Raw genomic sequence first — 17,133 nt, 5'->3', positions numbered from 1 at the left:
AATCACCTGCTAGGAACATTTCTGGGAAGAGCCTGAGTAAGGTAGTTGTTGGGAGACTTGGAGGGCCATCAAAAGGCACTGCCTTGTCTAATTGCTAAGTATCCTTTTGAGAGTAGAAAGCTGGGCTCTAAACTCTGCGACACTGAAAACGTGAATCTGACAGTGGGGACTGCTTTGGCAATCACCTATTCACATCAAAACACTTCAGTACAAGGAATTCACTACTGTCCATAGAATCACAGAATTGTTAGGGTTGGAAGGGACCTCAAGGATCATCCAGTTCCAACCCCCCTGCCATGGGCAGGGACACCTCACACTACAGTAGGTTGCTCACAGCCACAGCCACATCCAGCCTGGCCTTCAAAACCTCCAGGGATGAGGCTTCCACCACCTCCCTGGGCAACCTGTGCCAGTGTCTCACCACCCACATGGGGAAGCACTTCTTCCTCACATCCAATCTGAATCTACCCATTTCTAGTTTTGTTCCATTCCCCCCTATCATTTTTCAGCAGTCCTGGCTCACTGGAGGGGTCCCAGAAGACTGGAAGCTGCCAAAGTGGTGCCCATCCACAAGAAGGGCTGGTTGGATGAGCCAGGGAATTATAGGCCTGTCAGCCTGACCTCAGTGCCAGGCAAGATCATGGAGCAGGTCATCTTGAGTGCAATCACACAGCACTGACAGGATGGCCAAGGGATCAGGCCCAGCCAGCATGGATTTAGGAAGGGCAGGTCCTGACCAACCTGACCTCCTTCTATGCCCAGGTGACTGCCTGGCGGATGTGGGGAGAGCTGTGGATGTAGTCTGCCTGGACCTCAGCAAGGGCTTTGACACCATCCCCCACAGCAAACTCCTGGCCAAGCTGTCAGCCCATGGCTTGGATGGGAGCACACTGCAATGGGTTAGGAACTGGCTGGAGGGCTGAGCCCAGAGAGTGGTGGTGAATGGTGCCACAGCCAGCTGGCAGCCAGGCACCAGTGGTGTGCCCCAGGGATCAGTACTGGGCCCCATGCTCTTTAACATCTTTATTGATGATCTGGATGAGGGCATTGAGTCCATCATCAGTAAGTTTGCAGAGAACACCAAGCTGGGGGCAGGAGTTGATCTGCTGGAGGGTAGAGAGGCTCTGCAGAGGGACCTGGACAGGCTGGACAGATGGGCAGAGGCCAAGGGCAGGAGATTGAACACATCCAAGTGCCAGGTTCTGCACATTGGGCACAACAACCCCATGCAGTGCTACAGGCTGGGGTCAGAGTGGCTGGAGAGTGGCCAGGTAGAGATGGACCTGGGGGTGCTGGTGGATGGTAAGCTGAACATGAGCCTGCAGTGTGCCCATGCAGCCAGGAGGGCCAATGGCATCCTGGCCTGCATCAGGAACAGTGTGGCCAGCAGGAGCAGGGAGGTCATTCTGCCCCTGTACACTGCACTGCTTAGGCCACACCTCGAGTCCTGTGTCCAGTTCTGGGCCCCTCAGTTTAGGAAAGAGGTTGACTTGCTGGAGCGTGTCCAGAGAAGGGCAACAAAGCTGGGGAGGGGCTTGGAGCACAGCCCTGTGAGGAGAGGCTGAGGGAGATGGAGCTGCATAGCCTGGAGAAGAAGAGGTCAGAAGAGACCTTCTTGCTGTCTACAACTCCCTGAAGGGAGGTTGTAGCCAGGTGGGGGTTAGTCTCTTCTCCCAGGCAGCTGCTTCTTACTTAGCTCTTTTATTGCTACATTACAAGAGGACACAGTCTCAAGCTGTGCTAGGGGAAGTTTAGGCTGGATGTAAGGAAGAAGTTCTTCCCAGCAAGAGAGACTGGCCATTGGAATGTGCTGCCCAGGGAGATGGTGGAGTCACCATCCCTGGAGGTATCACAGTCTCACAGTATAACTAAGGTTGGAAGAGACCCCAAGGATCATCGAGTCCAACCTGTCCCAACAGACCTCATGACTAGACCATGGCACCAAGTGCCACATCCAATCCCCTCTTGAACACCTCCAGGGACGGTGACTCCACCACCTCCCTGGGCAGCACATTCCAATGACGAATGACTCTCTCAGTGAAGAACTTTTTCCTCACCTCAGGCCTAAACCTCCCCTGGCACAGCTTGAGACTGTGTCCCCTTGTTCTGGTGCTGGTTGCCTGGGAGAAGAGACCAACCCCTTCCTGGATACAACCACCTTTCAGGTAGTTGTAGAGGGCAATGAGGTCACCCCTGAGCCTCCTCTTCTCCAGGCTAAGCAACCCCAGCTCCCTCAGCCTCTCCTCTGTGCTCAAGGCCTCTCCCCAGCCTTGTTGCCCTTCTCTGGACACGTTCAAGTGTCTCGATGTCCTTCTTAAACTGAGGGGCCCAGAACTGGACACAGGATTCAAGGTGTGGCCTAACCAATGCAGAGTCCAGGGGCACAATGACTTCCCTGCTCCTGCTGGCCACACTGTTCCTAATGCAGGCCAGGATGCTGTCGGCCTTCTTGGCCACCTGGGCACACTGCTGGCTCATGTTTAGGCAGCTGTCAATCAGCACCCCCAGGTCCCTCTCTGTTTGGCAGCTCTCAGCCACTCTGACCCCAGCCTGTAGCTCTGCATGGGGTTGCTGTGGCCAAAGTGCAGCACCTGGCACTTGTTAAATGCCATCCTGTTGGCCTCTGCCCATCTGTCCAGTCGGTCGAGGTCCCTCTGCAGAGCCTTTCCATCCTCTAACTGACCAACATCTGCTCCCAACTTGGTTTCATCTGCAAACTTGCTGATGACTGACTCAATCCCCTCATCCAGATCATCAATGAAGATGTTAAAGAGGATGGGGCCCAGCACTGATCCCTGGGGGACGCCACTGGTGCCTGGCTGCCAGCTGGCTGTGGCACCATTCACCACCACTCTCTGGGCTCAGCCTCCAGCCAGTTCCTAATCCAGCACAGAGTGTTGCTGTCCAAGCCATGAGCTGACAGCTTAGACAGCAGTTTGCTGTGGGGGCCAGTGTCAAAGGCCTTGCTGCAGTCCAGGTAGACCACATCCACAGCCTCCCCACGTCCACCAGGCAGTCACCTGATCATAGAAGGAGATCAGGTTGGAGAGGCAGGACCTGCCCTTCCTAAATCCATGCTGGCTGGACCTGAGCCCTTGGCCATCCTTCAGGTGCAGTTATTGCCACCAGGATAATCTGCTCCATCACTTTCCCTGGCACTGAGGTCAGGCTGCCAGGCCTGGAGTTTCCAGGTTCCTCCATCCAACCCTTCTTGTGGATGGGGACCACATTGGCCAGTTTCAGTCATCTGGGACCTCTCCAGTGAGCCAGGACTGGAGGAAAATGATGGAGAGCGCCTTGGCCAGCTCATCTGCCAGCTCTCTCAGCACCCTAGGATGGATCCCATCTGGTCCCATGGACTTGTGGGTGTCCAAGTGGCTCAGCAGGTCCCCAACTAATTCCTCATGGATTTCCAGGGCATCACACTGCTCCCCAACCCTATTGCCCAGCTCAGGAGGCCACTCGACCTGAACTCCTACCTTGCTGTTAAACACTGAGGCAAAGAAGGTGTTCAGGACCTCAGCCTTTTCCTCATCTTCGGTCACCATGTTCCCCTCCAGGTCCAATAAGGAGTGCAGGTTCTTCTTGCCCTTCTTTTTAGCGTTGATATATTTGTAACAATGCTTTTCATTGTCTTTCACAGAGGTGTTCAGCTTCAGTTCCAACTGGGCCTTTGCCTCTCTAATTTTATTCCTACATAATCTAACCACTTCCTTGAACACACCTGGAGAAGCCTTCCCCTCCTTCCAAAGGTGATACAGCCTCTTTTTTCCCTTTAAATCTTCCAGGAGCTGCTTGCTCATCCAGGCTGGTTGCCTTCCCTTCAGCTCATTTTTCAGCACATGGGCACTGCCAGTTCCTGTGCCTTCAAGAGCTCCTGTTTGAAGTAGCTCCAACCCTCCTGGACCCCTCGGTTCATGAGGGTTGGTACCCAGGGAACTTTACAAATAAGTTTCTTAAACAGGCTGAAGTTTGCCCTCTGGAAGTCCAAGGTGAAGGTTCTGTTGGTGCTCCTCCCTATCTCCCTGCAGATTGAAAACTTCACTATCTCGTGGTCACTGCACCCTAGGCAGCCTCCCATGGTCACATCTCCCACCAGCCCTTCCCTATTGGAGAGCAGCAAGTCAAGCAGAGCCTGTCCCCTGGTAGGCTCACTTAACAGCTGCGTCAGGAAGCAATCCTCTATCCGCTCCAGGAATCTTCTGGACTGCCTCCTCCCTGCTGAATTAAGTTCCCAGCAGATATCCGGCAGGTTGAAGTCCCCCACGAGGACAAGATCTGATGATCTTGAAACAGCCTCCAGTTGTTTATAGAATAATTCATCAACCTCCTCATCCTGGTTGGGTGGTCTATAACAGACTCCAACCAGGATGTCAGGTTTGTTGGGCTGCCCTCTGATTTTAACCCACAGGCTCTCAATTCCCTCATCTTCCACCTCAAGTTCTGAGGCAGAAAGTGTCTCCCTAATATACAAAGCCACCCCTCCTCCTCTCCTCCCTCGCCTATCCCTCCTAAAGAGCCTGTAGCCCCCCAGTGCAGCACTCCAATCGTGCCTGTTGTCCCACCATGTTTCTGAGATGGCAACTACATCATAGTCACCCTGGTGGATTAGGACCTCCAGCTCCTCTTGCTTATTGCCTAGGCTGCGTGCATTGGTGTACATGCACTGCAGCTGGCCTCCCCACCTCTCAACTGACCCTACCTTGTGCCCTACTCTTTCCTCTGCAGAGGGACCGATGTCTTCACCCACCCCCTTCAGACCTAGTTTAAAGCCCTCCTAATGAGCCCTGCCAACTCTAGTGCTAGGACTCTCTTGCCCCTTCTAGATAACTGCACCCCATCAGGACCCAGGAGGTCGGGTGCCGTAAAAGTAGCCCCATGATCAAAGAAACCAAAGTTCTTCCGCTGGCACCATTCCCTGAGCCACTTGTTGATGGTGTGGGTTCTGTTCCTCTCAGTGTCCTCCCCTGCCACTGAGGGAACTGAGCAGAACACCACTTGTGCGCCTGCCCCATCAACCAATTGCCCAAGGGCCCTGAACTCCTTCTTAATTGCCCTGGTGCCCTTCCTGTCGATCTCATCACTCCCAGCCTGTATTACCAGCAGAGGGTAATAGTCAGAGGGACTGATGAGCTTGGGGATTCCCCTTGCAATGTCCCTTACCTGCGCCCCAGGTAGAGAGCAGACCTCCCTGTGGGATGGGTCAGGACGACATATGGGTCCCTCAGTACCCCCCAGGAGAGAGTCCCCAACAACTATAACCCTTCTCCTTTTCTTTGTGGAGCTGGTCGTTATAGCTGGTGGGGACTGCTTGGCCTTAGGCTTGGCCTTAGGCTGCTCTCCAGAGCTGGTCATTACAGCTGGCGGGGACCGCTTGGCCTTGATCTCCCCTCTGGATGGCTGCTCCTCAGCCCTCTCATCCCCACCGCCCTCAGCCCGCAGGGCCTCATACTTATTATGCAAGGGCAGCGGAGGAGGAGGAGAGGGCCGGGGTGGATTTCTCTTGGCACCCCTGGCAGGGACTTGTGTCCATCCCTCTCCGTTTTCAGGAGCCCGTCCCTCAGCAGGGGAGATCTGCAGAGCCTTCTCCCACAAATCTAACTCCCTTTCGCTTTCCCTTATTGACCTCAGCCCAGACACCTCCTCCTTCAGCTCGGCCACTTCATCCTTCAGCTCAGCCACCAGGCTGAGGAGAAAGTTCACCTGTTCACACCTGACACAGGTGTCCTCTCTCTCTCCCTCTCCCTCTATTCCAACTGCCAGGCTGAAGCACTCTCTGCAGCTGGCAGCCTGGACTCCAGCATGCTGGAGAAACAACTCTGTCTGGGTAGATGCTGTTTTTCTACCCTTGGTCCAAGTAATGACCATGAAAGGCTCTCGGCTCTGGAGCCAAACTGGCGCCGCGTGCACAGCCCGGCCGGCATTTGAATCTCCCGCCGCTGACGTCAGGCACTCGCGCCCGTGCACGCTCGCGAGGCGTTCAGGAAGAGCCTGGATGAGGCACTTGGTGCCATGGTTGAGTTGATTAGATGGTGCTGGGTGATAGGTTGGACTCGATCTCAAAGGTCTTTTCCAACCTGGTTGATTCTATTCTATTCACAGCAGTTTTAAAGAAATTGCTTTGCTCATTTATTAAAATTGGACCAATGGTTATTGCTGCAATGTTCATCCCTTTGAACTAAGAGGTAACTAAAGGAAACTCAGAAAGGTCTTCAAATCTGCCTTCTGGCTTTTCTGTTTTTCCTCCAGGCTGAGCATCTGTTTTAGCTTTGAGAAGTGAAGTTTGGAGCTTCGGGGAGTCTTGGAAGCGGAACTGGTTGTCTCCTGTCTGGATGCACGCGTTCTGAAAAACAAGACTCAAATGTCTTAAAGGTGAGGAATCAGAGCTAACCTAAAGGAACCATGAAAAGTGCATCTGTGTAATTTCAGTGAAAAAGTCTGCAGGCAGCTAAGGTATTTTCCTGTGAAACTGAGCAGCGAGAAATGCAAGTTCATGGTGCAAGCCGAGCCAGGCATTTCACATTAGTGACAAAAAGGTACCTGGAGATTCTTTGCACAGAGTTGGTTTTCATTAGAATCTTTGATTTTAAAGGTTGTGAAGTTAAAGCTCATCTGCAGAAAAATGCTTAATCGGTTTTAAGTGACTGACCTGAAATCAGGACAGAAGACATAATACACTACCCAAAGTGTGCCTCTAAATAGGAGAGAAACAGTTACCTGGGACAAGATGAAGGACTGCTTCCTTTATATCCCAACCTACTGCAGCTTACAGGTGTCGCTTTGTTTGCAGATTGTATTTTTACATCTGGTGTTCTCAGGCTAGATTTCTTGTTTGGAGTGCAAAAGCTGGCTGTCTTGGCAGCCCTGCTTCTCCCATATTGTCTTGTTGTTTTGTTGCACAAGTTGCAAGTAACCAGCTATGAAGAAAAGAAAGGCAGTGTCATTCTTTCAGTCCTTCCACCCTCACGTCCTAAAGCCACTGTGAATTAAACCACCTGCTCTCCAAACACCATGAGACAAACGAAACGTCTGCTTAAGCCAGAGGAACCATTAAAAGGCAACATATTCTCTAGACAGAGTATTTTCAGTCAGGCTTCTGAAGACAAAGCTATCCTGTGGGTTTGTCTAGAAATTGCTCCAGTCCCCCCAGCAACTCATTTCAGGAGACCTGTAACTTGTACAGTGAAATGCAGAAAACAGCCCTGTCAAAAGAGAAAGATGAAACATCAGCTGAAGAGGGTATATGGTATCTTGAGTATTCATTAGAGCTATTGCTAATACTTTGCTAAAAACTATGACATGCATCTAGCCTGATGATGTTTTACTGCGCATCTTCCAGTGCCCCCGAAACAGTCATCCACAACTACTAACAGTGAACAAAGAAGAGGCTCTGAACTAGTGCAAAAATACCACAATTTGGAGGAGGCTCTAAACGATGGGCACTGCCTCTGCTGCTCACTTTTAGGCTGCAGGGAACGTCCAGCAGCACAACACATTGCAGAGATGCATCAGAACAGACAGTCCCAGAGACTGTCAGATATTCCCAATATACCTTACAGCTCTGGCAACTACTCTCAGTAAGAGATAGGAGAGTAATGCACCCAGACAACTTTGAGGCATGCAACTGCATTGACTGGAAAAGACTCATCTGATACTTCTGTTTTAAAACCAATAAATACACTCAAAATAATGCCACAAAAATGTCTAAGTGGTTTTGAAACATTTGTATCAAAATGTTCATTGTAAAGTGTGTAAATTTACCTACATTCAGACTGCCTAGAGAGAACTTCATTTGGGCATTTCTAAATGTAGTATTTTCAGTTACATGTTTTGTGTGCAGTTCTGGGCCCCTCAATTCAAGAAGGACATCGAGACACTCAAACGTGTCCAGAGAAGGGCAATGAGGCTGGGGAGGGGTCCGGAGCACAGCCCTGTGAGGAGAGGCTGAGGGAGCTGGGGTTGCTTAGCCTGGAGAAGAGGAGGCTCAAGGGGACCTTACTGCTCTCTACAACTACCTGAAAGGAGGATGTAGCCAGGTGAGGGTTGTTCTCTTCTCCCAGGCACCCAGCACCAGAACAAGAAGACACAGTCTCAAGCTGTGCCAGGGGAGGTTTAGGCTGGAGGTGAGGAGAAAGTTCTTCCCAGGAAGAGTAATTGGCCATTGGGATGTGCTGCCCAGGGAGGTGGTGGAGTCACTGTCCCTGGAGGTGTTCAAAAAGGATTGGACATGGTACTTGAAGCCATGGTTTAGTTAGTCATGAGGTATTAGGTAATAGGTTGGACTTGATGATCTCTGATGTCTTTTCCAACCTTGTTGATTTTATGATTGTCTCTTGATACTATTCTGTCAGCCTAACAAACTAAAAAAGATCACTAACGTGTAGAGCTCACAGATTGATGCATTTTTAGTTCAGATGGGAAAAAAACCCACAGAATCACATGCTAATTAGCACTCCACAGAATAGAAATGGAGGTGAACACCCTACAACACAGGAATTAGGGGACAGCACTGCCCAGCTAGTTTCCATTCCCTGCATTGCATATGCAGTTAACTCCAAAAACAGGTGCACCCCATTTTTGCCCTGACAGTTTAAATCCCCAAACCATCAGACTGCCATCTGAGAAAATGCAAAGTTTGCCAGCAATTGCTGGCTACAAGAGGGTGCTCTCTCACTTATCAGAATGTCTGTTCATATAACTTGTTTTAATAGTAGTGCATGCCTTGCCAACACCACATTAAATACATACTATTATTCTTCAAATAACATTTATCAGGATACAACCCACTAATTAAATCTTATATTCCTGTATAACTGTAGGAAAAACAAAACCAAACCAACCCTGAGAGTAACATTAACTTGTATAAATTACCTATGTGGTTTACTTATAGATTAGAATAGAATCAGCCAGGTTGGAAAAGACCTTTGAGATCATCAAATCCAACCTATCACCCAACACCATCTGATCAACTAAACCATGGCACCAAGGGCCTCATCCAGGCTCTTCCTAAACACCTCCAGTGACGGTGACTCCACCACCTCCCTGGGCAGCACATCCCAATGGCCAATCTCTCTTCCTGGGAAGAACTTCTTCCTAACATCCAGCTTGAACATCCCCTGGCACAGCTTGAGACTGTGTGCTCTTGTTCTGGTGCTACTTGCCTGGGAGAAGAGACCAACCCCCACCTGTCTACAACCTCCCTTCAGGGAGTTGGAGAGAGCAATAAGGTCACCCCTGAGCTTCCTCTTCTCCAGGATAAGCAACCCCAGCTCCCTCAGCCTCTCCTCCCAGGGCTGTGCTCCAGACCCCTCCCCAGCCTTGTTGCCCTCCGCTGGACACCTTCCAGCAACTCAAAATCTTTCCTAAACTGAGGGCCCCAGAACTGGACACAGGACTCAAGACTTCCTATAGCCAGTAATCTTCAGACAAACGTAAAAACGTCAATTCATACAGAAGGTAGCAGTCTGATGCAGCCATGAGTCTACTGAAATCTATGTAAAGCTTCTGAAGCTGAAAAAATACATTCAGTTTCATAATTCATCTAAGAAAAGACCTCCCAGTCTTATCAGGTGCTGCTGAAACCCTTACTTAGAGCTGAAACAGCAGTAGATGTCACGCTGTGTGCATTACCATAACCAGCCTGACTGCAGCCAGCGGCACCTTCTCCTTAGCTATGTTTTGGGCTTTTGTTAGCAATGGATTTCTAGGGGGGTTTTGGTTCTACATGGCTGTACAAGGGTCTGCATCTACTGGAGTTGTGTGGTCCAAGTTCTCACATACTCACAAAAAGAAGAAAAAAATGCCACTCCTGCCATTTTTAGAAAGCTAAGCAAACTAAAACAAGCAGACAACAACAGAAATGGCAGAGCTTCCTGGCAAGGATCTTCAGAGAGATCTTAGACATCCGCAGAGTCTACCCACATCACTGCCTAGGAGACCAGAGGGAAGGCAGAACTGTTTGTGTAGCTTCTCTGACACATGGCACTGCGGCTTTTCAAAGGAGAGGGAAGCTTACTGCTCTTGACATTGTGCTCATGTTGTGGAAGGTAGATTAAAAAACCTTTTGTTTGTGAATAGGTGTTGTCCTAGATGAAAGGAAAACACATGCTCCTAAAGCAGGAAAAGCACAGCTGTGAGCTTCTCCGTGACGAGAAAGAGTTCTTCAGCCTCTTTCTTATGCCACATAGAGGTTTCTGGCAAATACCAAGCATTTGGCAGTCTCAAGCAAATATCCTTACCAGAACACTTCTTGACTCCCTGTACTTTCTCAAAAGCTTTGTCTGTTTCATATCAAGGTTGTGGTTCTTCACCTCTCGTTTAAGAACCTTCTCTATCTGGGGAGTCAGTTTCATCTTCGGTTTGAGACGCACCCGGCAGCTGTCAGGAGCCAGGAACTGGAAGCAGTAAGGGCATATTCCTTCAAATCCACCTTCATTATCTACAGATTAATAATGAGAAAAGAGTAAAACTTAAATGAAATCACGTTTTACAGGCAAACATTAAACCAGTAGATTTCTGTTTTAGTATTATGTAGATAGATATGTTTTCATGTCAAATTTCAGGTACCAAGAGGAAGCTGAGCACCAGTATGTGCTCAGCTGATGACAATTCATCCTAAGTTTATGCACAGAATATGCTTATGCAATACATAACTGGCAATTTTCCTGAGAAAAAACGCAATTATTTCCTGAAAGTCTTTAATTAAGGAGACTCACAGGTCTGCAAGGAGCTCCATGCAGGCACAATTGCCAGACTGGTGACAACAAAGCTTTGTAAAGTTCTCTGCTCATTTTCAGTGCAAGACGACAGCATCTCAGCCCGAGATGACAAAATTCTTTGAGATAAACTTAAGGCCTGATAACAAGAGGCATGCTCCTACGCCTGCCTTGTTACTTCTTGCTGCCGGAGACGGCCTTGCACATCCCTAAAGCCCTGAGGAAACCCCTAGCTCCAGCTGGCTAGCAAGTATGCCCTTTCTGCCTGCAGCCCCGAAGCACACCCTGGAGCGCTTTAGTGGGGGGCAGCGCCAGAGGAAGGGGAAATCGGAAAAGAAAAGAAAGCCTTCTTAGGGTCACGCTTCTGCCCTTTAGCTGTCGAGGCAACCCCCGCGCAGGGCTCTCCCACCGCAGGATCGCGGAGCCCCTCTCTGCAGCCTCATGCTGCGGGACAGCGGCCTCGGCACCACCGGCACCACCCGGCCCTCTCACTCGCCTCGGGAGCTGCGGAGCGTCCACCTGCACGGGAAGAAAGCAGAGCGTCGCGTCACGGCGCGGCACGGCACGGAGCCCCACGGCCGCGCTGCGACACGCTGCGGCAGGCACGCGGACAAGGGGCCGGGCTCCCCACGCGCGTCACCAGCAGCACCTTCCCACCCCCCCACCCCCCGCTCTTACAGCAGGAACCGCGCCTGGCCCGGGCAGCCGCCCGCCACCAGCTCCGCTGCCACCTCCAGGAACTGCCGCTGCCTCCCCATAGCACCGCGCGCCCGCCCGGCCGGAAGCCGCCAGCAGCCAGGTCCGGCGGCTGGGGCGGGGAAGGGAACGATGTGCAGCGCTGCGCCGCGGCTCGGAGGGTGGCTGACGCCGCAGCACTACGGTTCCTAGATCGGACGGGCCCAGGGCGCCCCGCTTAGTTCGGCGCGGGGGACGTGGGTGCGCTCCGGGTTGCTAGAAGGAGCGAGGGGGAAGGGGCACGGCCCCGGTCGCGGGGCGAGCGGGCCCGCAGCAGGCGGAGCAGCCCTTGCGTCAGCAATGCGCCGAGGGGGCTGCGCCAGCGGCGCGCTGTGCCGGCGCGCTGTGCCTGTGCGCCCGCCGCCGCGGGCGGGGGAGCGCGCGCTCGCGCCCTGGCGGGCGGGGGGCGGCGGGGAGGGGCTGCGCTCCCAGCCTGGCTGTGCGACGAGGAGCGGCTGGAAGCGGCCGCCACCAGCTGCCCGTGTCATCAGCGGTGTTAAAAGTCCTTTCCGTAGGGGAGAAAACTTTCGTCTTAGGGGATCTCTCTGCCAAGAGTTCTCACGTGGAACGTTTCAGCCGGCACCCCCAGAGTGTTTCCCGGTATTTCCTCGGTATTTAGGTGTCTTGTTACCAGTTCTGTCGCTGTAAAAAGAGGGTATCCTCAGTTTGCAGTTTGATGTGTGTGCTATTAATTCTATGGCTTCCATTCATTTGCTGGACACGGTGCTGCTGTGATCTGTTAGTGTTCGTTTGGGAGAGGTATCCTGCAACATTCTGTTAAGGAATTTGAATCAACGTCTCATTTTCTGATACAGAATAGAAAGGGCTGTAGAAGCAGAAAAGCATGGGGGAAAACTGAACTTCTGGGCATCCCTTTATAATAGAGATTTACAGTGCAGTCATTTAATCTGAGCTTGTTAACGAAATGGTCATAGTAGCTACAGTTAGGGGCTCTGCTGACTTTATTTTGCATTAAAAATAAATTTTCAATGGGCCTTTCAATGTTACATTTGTTGCCAAGTTGCTGATCTTTTGGGAGTGGAAGAGAGTTTCACATCATACCTGCTTAAAACACAACCAGCGTTCAGTGCTGGGCCCCAGCCTGTTCAATATCTTTACTGATGACCTGGAGGAGGGCATTGAGTCCATCATCAGTAAGTTTGCAGATGACACCAAGCCGGGGGCAGGAGTTGATCTGTTAGAGGGTGGGAGAGCTCTGCAGAGGGACCTTGCCAGGCTGGACAGATGGGCAGAGGCCAAGGACATGAGATTGAGCACATCCAAGTGCTGGGTTCTACACATTGGCCTCAACAACCCCAGGCAGTGCTATAGGCTGGGGTCAGAGTGGCTGGAGAGCAGTCAGGCAGAAAAGGACCTGGGGGTACTAGATGACAGCAACTGAACACGAGCCAGCAGTGTGCCCAGGTGGCTAAGAAGGCCAATGGCATCCTGGCCTGCATCAGAAATAGTGTGGCCAGCAGGAGCAGGGAAGTCCTTCTGCCTTGTGCTCAGCACTGCTTAGGCCGCACCGTGAGTCCTGTGTCCAGTTCTGGGCTCTTCAGTTTAGGAAAGATGTTGAGCTGCTGGAAGGTGTCCAGAGAAGGGCAACAAAGCTGGGGAGGGGTATGGAGCACAGCCCTGGGAGGAGAGGCTGAGGGAGCTGGGGTTGCTTAGCCTGCAGAAGAGGAGGCTCAGGGGAGACCTTATTGCTGTCTACAACTCCCTGAAGGGAGGCTGTAGCCAGGTGGGGGTTGGGCTCTGCTCCCAGGCAAGCAGCACCAGAACAAGAGGTCACAGTCTCAAGCTGCACCAGGGGAGGTTTAGGCTGGATGTTAGGTAGAAGTTCTTCCCAGCAAGAGAAATTGGCCATTGGAATGTGCTGCCCAGGGAGGTGGTGGAGTCACCATCACTGGAGGTGTTTAGGAAGAGCCTGGATGAGGCACTTGGTGCCGTGGTTTAGTTATTAGATGGTGTTGGATGATAGGTTGGACTTGATGTTCTCAAAGGTTTTTTCCAACCTGGTTAATTCTATTCTATTCTATTCTATTCTATTCTATTCTATTCTATTCTATTCTATTCTATTCTATTCTATTCTATTCATCAGTCAACAGATTTCTAGCCAATATAATATTCCTGCTAATGGGGGGGCAGGGCGGGGAGGGGAGGAATGAAGTATGTTTTGAACACAAGCAAAACTGATTTCAACACATTTTAGGGAGTGGGTCTGTTTATATAATTTTTAACCATGTTTGCCACCTAGGGGACTTAATTGCAAAGGAGGAATGGCAAGGAAGAACAGTGCCACTTGGCTTGAAGCCTCTGCCTAGCAAATGGAAAGTATGCTGGGCTGTGGATTTTTCTGTTGTCTGAAGCTGGGACCCTGTTCCTCCCTGGCTCAGGAGTGGTGCAGGCACACCAGAGCTCTTGCCCCAGCGCCTTAGGATAATGGGGGATTTGTGAGCATCAGTGCCTGAATGACTTGGTTAACAAGGACTCTACTAATTAAGCAGTAACCCTGCTTGTAGATTTTACATTCACCCACCCTGCTGGTACATTTTTTTCCCCTAAGTCTCTACCAGTCTGTATGAGATGCTCATACATTTTTTTTCCTTCTGTCCCTGGAACTACTCTGGGCCATCTGTGTTTATGTTGGTTTGCTGGTTTCTCTTCACATTATAGATCATCATTGTCCTAAAGGCAAAGCGAGCAGCACCTCTTGGTATATCATGTGTCTTGTCACAGTACCTGTCTCAGGAGGCAGAAACTGCATTTCCTATGTCAGATGTGGTGCTGAATGTGCGAAACAAAGAGAAAATGAGCAAGGAACCCTGGCTGTCTATGAGCCACTTCCAGCAGAACTCCCATGAAAAGTTAGTATTTCTGTGCGCACAGTGCTGGCAGGACTGGCTCCTTAAAACCAGATGACTCTCATCTCGCTAGAATGGTATTGACGGCACCAGTGGGGTGAATTCACCTGCAATCAAAGGTGGAATGCGTTCCTCTCAGCTTTTTCCAGGCTTTTGTTCACAACCCCCTCACGCATCAGCCAACTCATGTTCCTGGCTGCTTCCGGCTTCTGTTCTTCAGTGTTTCATGGCTACCACAGTCGGCCAACAAGCCGTAAACCTTGCCTAGTGTTTCGTAACAAAGGAAAAAATAGAATGATTTGTGTTCACTTTTGGTCATCGTGTGTCACTACTGATCGGAGGGAGGGCACTGGAGGAAAGCGCCGCTGTGGATCTGTTGCTCATTTCCCCGGGAAGGCAGTGTTAGCTGGCAGGCAGTAGAGGGCAATAGAGAAATGCGGTTTGTGATTTGAAGCATCGACTATGTGTTTACAGAACAGAAAAAGAAGAGCCAGGAGGATAGATTGTTCGGTTTACTACTGGAGACCTGACTATGACAGATGACCAAGAAAACATTTTCAAAGAGAGCAAAGAAGACCTTCTGAAGCGTTTGTGAGTCTCCTTTTCCCTTCAGCCGCATAGGATAACTTAGCCTGAACTTACTGCTGGCTGTGTGCTCACTGAGCTCGAGCATGGACTGGGAGATGTGGGAAGGCACTCTTTGGAAGGAACAGAAGAGGAAGCGTCCTCTTCTGATCCTGCAGGTGACTGAGGTGAGCAAACTCACAGCTTCGCTTTCAGGTGAGATAATAGGTGTGCAGTCAGCTGTGTAAAAGTCATAAGCAAACTGCATGAACGATTGAAATGATATGAGAATCTGGCTTTTTCAGGCATGCTGGTGCAAGACTAATTTTATCCTAAAAAAAAAAGAGAGAGAGAGATGCTACAAGGATAAGCATTTCTAAGTATGCAGTATTTTGAAGAGATGCTAAAACTGGTGACCTGTTTCACATGTGCTATTTTATATTAGGACTGTTTGAAACATGACCAACATTTTACAAGGTTTATGTGCTATAGCTCCTAGGCTGTAGATTACAGAGAGATTTATAGAAAGGATGCTACTATTGTTATTCCTTTCAGAGGAGATTTGTGCTGAGCTTTTAGACAAATGTGGCTTTTGGTTTTGAGAAAGGTTTGGAGAAATTTATTAAGGGATTTTGGATGCATGGTGGGAATACCCTGAGATTTTTCAATGGCTTTATTATCAGAAATATACTAAGAAGTGATAGCAAAGAGCATAACAATCACAAAAGGAATTAGCCACAGAAATCAAGGGCCTGACAGAGGGTAGGGAAAGCAGGGGGGGTGGGGGGGAGGTGTGGAAAAAGGAGACTAAGTTAGGAAATAAGCATTTGAAGCACTTTTCTATTGCTGAAATCTAATGCCACCATAATACCTGGAGAATATCCTTGGGATGCTGGGAACCATTAAAGCAGTACACATTGTCAGAGGCTAAACTTCCACTTCATTTGCCAGTGGTACTAGAAATGACCAATAAGAAACATTCTGGATTTCCAAAAGATGAAGACTTGGCATTCTGTGGATATCACAGAGCAAGCACAAGGGTATCTAGAGGTCAGTCAGACAGTACTCATCTGAAGGAAGTCAGGCTGATAAATAAAAGGAATAAATCATATTCTAAAAAATACCATTAACTTTGAGAAGCTAATTAAAGGAAAAGTAATCTAGTACTCTTCCTGAGCCTGGATTTATTTTGTAGGTTAGTATGATAGGTAAGGCTTCAGCGTGGTGATTCATCTCTGCTCTAGCACAGTGATTCATCTGTGCTTTGAGGGCAAAAATATGCAGGAGATTAATATGCTGATTGTTTCTTTATACATTATTAAGTGCACAGCTTCCTTGAAGGATGCACCTGAGGGAAGTGAAAGATACATATGTAAAGCATGTCACTATTTTCCATGGGGCTGGCAACATCCATTTGACAAGGAAGGGACTCGGTATCAGGATCCCCCTGATCTTGAAAGCTACAAGTTTCAATTAGTCTCTTTTTGTTTGTTGGGGTTTTTTTGCCCCCACTTTCTCTCATTCAGTTTCCAGTGCCCTAGATCTTGTATACCTGCAGACCCATTCTCAAAAGATAATAGAAAATAAAGATGGGATTGAAAAAAAAAGAATAACAACAAACAACAGCAACTTAGAGAGAAACATACCTGCAGTTCAAGGAAATCAATAGTTATGGATTCATTAAAGCAATCTCTGGTAGAAATTACTAGTTCTTTATCTAAAATGTGAAGTTCTACAGCAATAAATATCCTTTAATAGCTGATACCTATTTTCAGTGAAATTAGCATGACTGCTACTAGGTGTTTGCTGATCAGTGCTGGGCCCTGTGCTCTTTAACATCTTTATTGGTGATCTGGATGAGGGCATTGAGTCCATCATCAGTAAATTTGCAATGACACCAAGCTGGGGGCAGGAGTTGATCTGCTGGAGGGTAGAGAGGCTCTGCAGAGGGACCTCAACAGGCTGGGCAGATGGGCAGAGTCCAAGGGCAGGAGACTGAACACATCCAAGTGCCAGGTTCTGCACATTGGCCACAACAACCCCAAGCAGTGCTACAGGCTGGGGTCAGAGTGGCTGAGAGCAGCCAGGCAGAGAGGGACCTGGGGGTGCTGGTCGATGGTAGGCTGAACATGAGCCTGCAGTGTGCCCAGGCAGCCAAGAGGGCCAATGGCATCCTGGCCTGCATCAGGAACAGTGTGGCCAGCAGGAGCAGGGAGGTCATTCTGCCCCTGTACACTGCACTGGTTAGGCCG

The 17,133-nt window shown here is 49.9% G+C and overlaps 1 protein-coding gene across 1 annotated transcript; it reads right to left on the bottom strand.

Moving 5' to 3' along the window:
• Positions 1-6,107: 6,107 nt before the first annotated feature.
• On the bottom strand, positions 6,108-11,661 carry C9H18orf21 (chromosome 9 C18orf21 homolog). Its single transcript, XM_054164228.1, has 5 exons — positions 11,394-11,661; positions 11,212-11,234; positions 10,239-10,438; positions 6,718-6,917; positions 6,108-6,343 (listed from the first exon to the last, which is right to left on the bottom strand). The coding sequence occupies exons 1-5, from the start codon at positions 11,471-11,473 to the stop codon at positions 6,190-6,192; spliced, it is 657 nt and encodes a 218-aa protein (XP_054020203.1). The 5' UTR covers positions 11,474-11,661; the 3' UTR covers positions 6,108-6,189.
• Positions 11,662-17,133: the final 5,472 nt, after the last annotated feature.

Source organism: Dryobates pubescens, chromosome 9, assembly GCF_014839835.1.
Source record: "Dryobates pubescens isolate bDryPub1 chromosome 9, bDryPub1.pri, whole genome shotgun sequence".
NCBI classification, from domain to species: Eukaryota; Metazoa; Chordata; class Aves; order Piciformes; family Picidae; genus Dryobates; species Dryobates pubescens.
Note: the sequence above shows the minus strand (reverse complement) of the source record. Positions and strands in the feature narration are given on the sequence as shown.

Coding starts and splice junctions, on each gene's coding strand:
- C9H18orf21 (XM_054164228.1), bottom strand. CDS start 11,473: ATGGGGAGGCAGCGGCAGTTCCTGGAGGTGGCAGCGGAGCTGGTGGCG. Junction 6,918..10,238: donor GGGAGTCAAGAAGTGTTCTG/GTAAGGATATTT, acceptor TTTTCTTCATAG/CTGGTTACTTGCAACTTGTG. Junction 6,344..6,717: donor AGTCCTTCATCTTGTCCCAG/GTAACTGTTTCT, acceptor CTTGTTTTTCAG/AACGCGTGCATCCAGACAGG.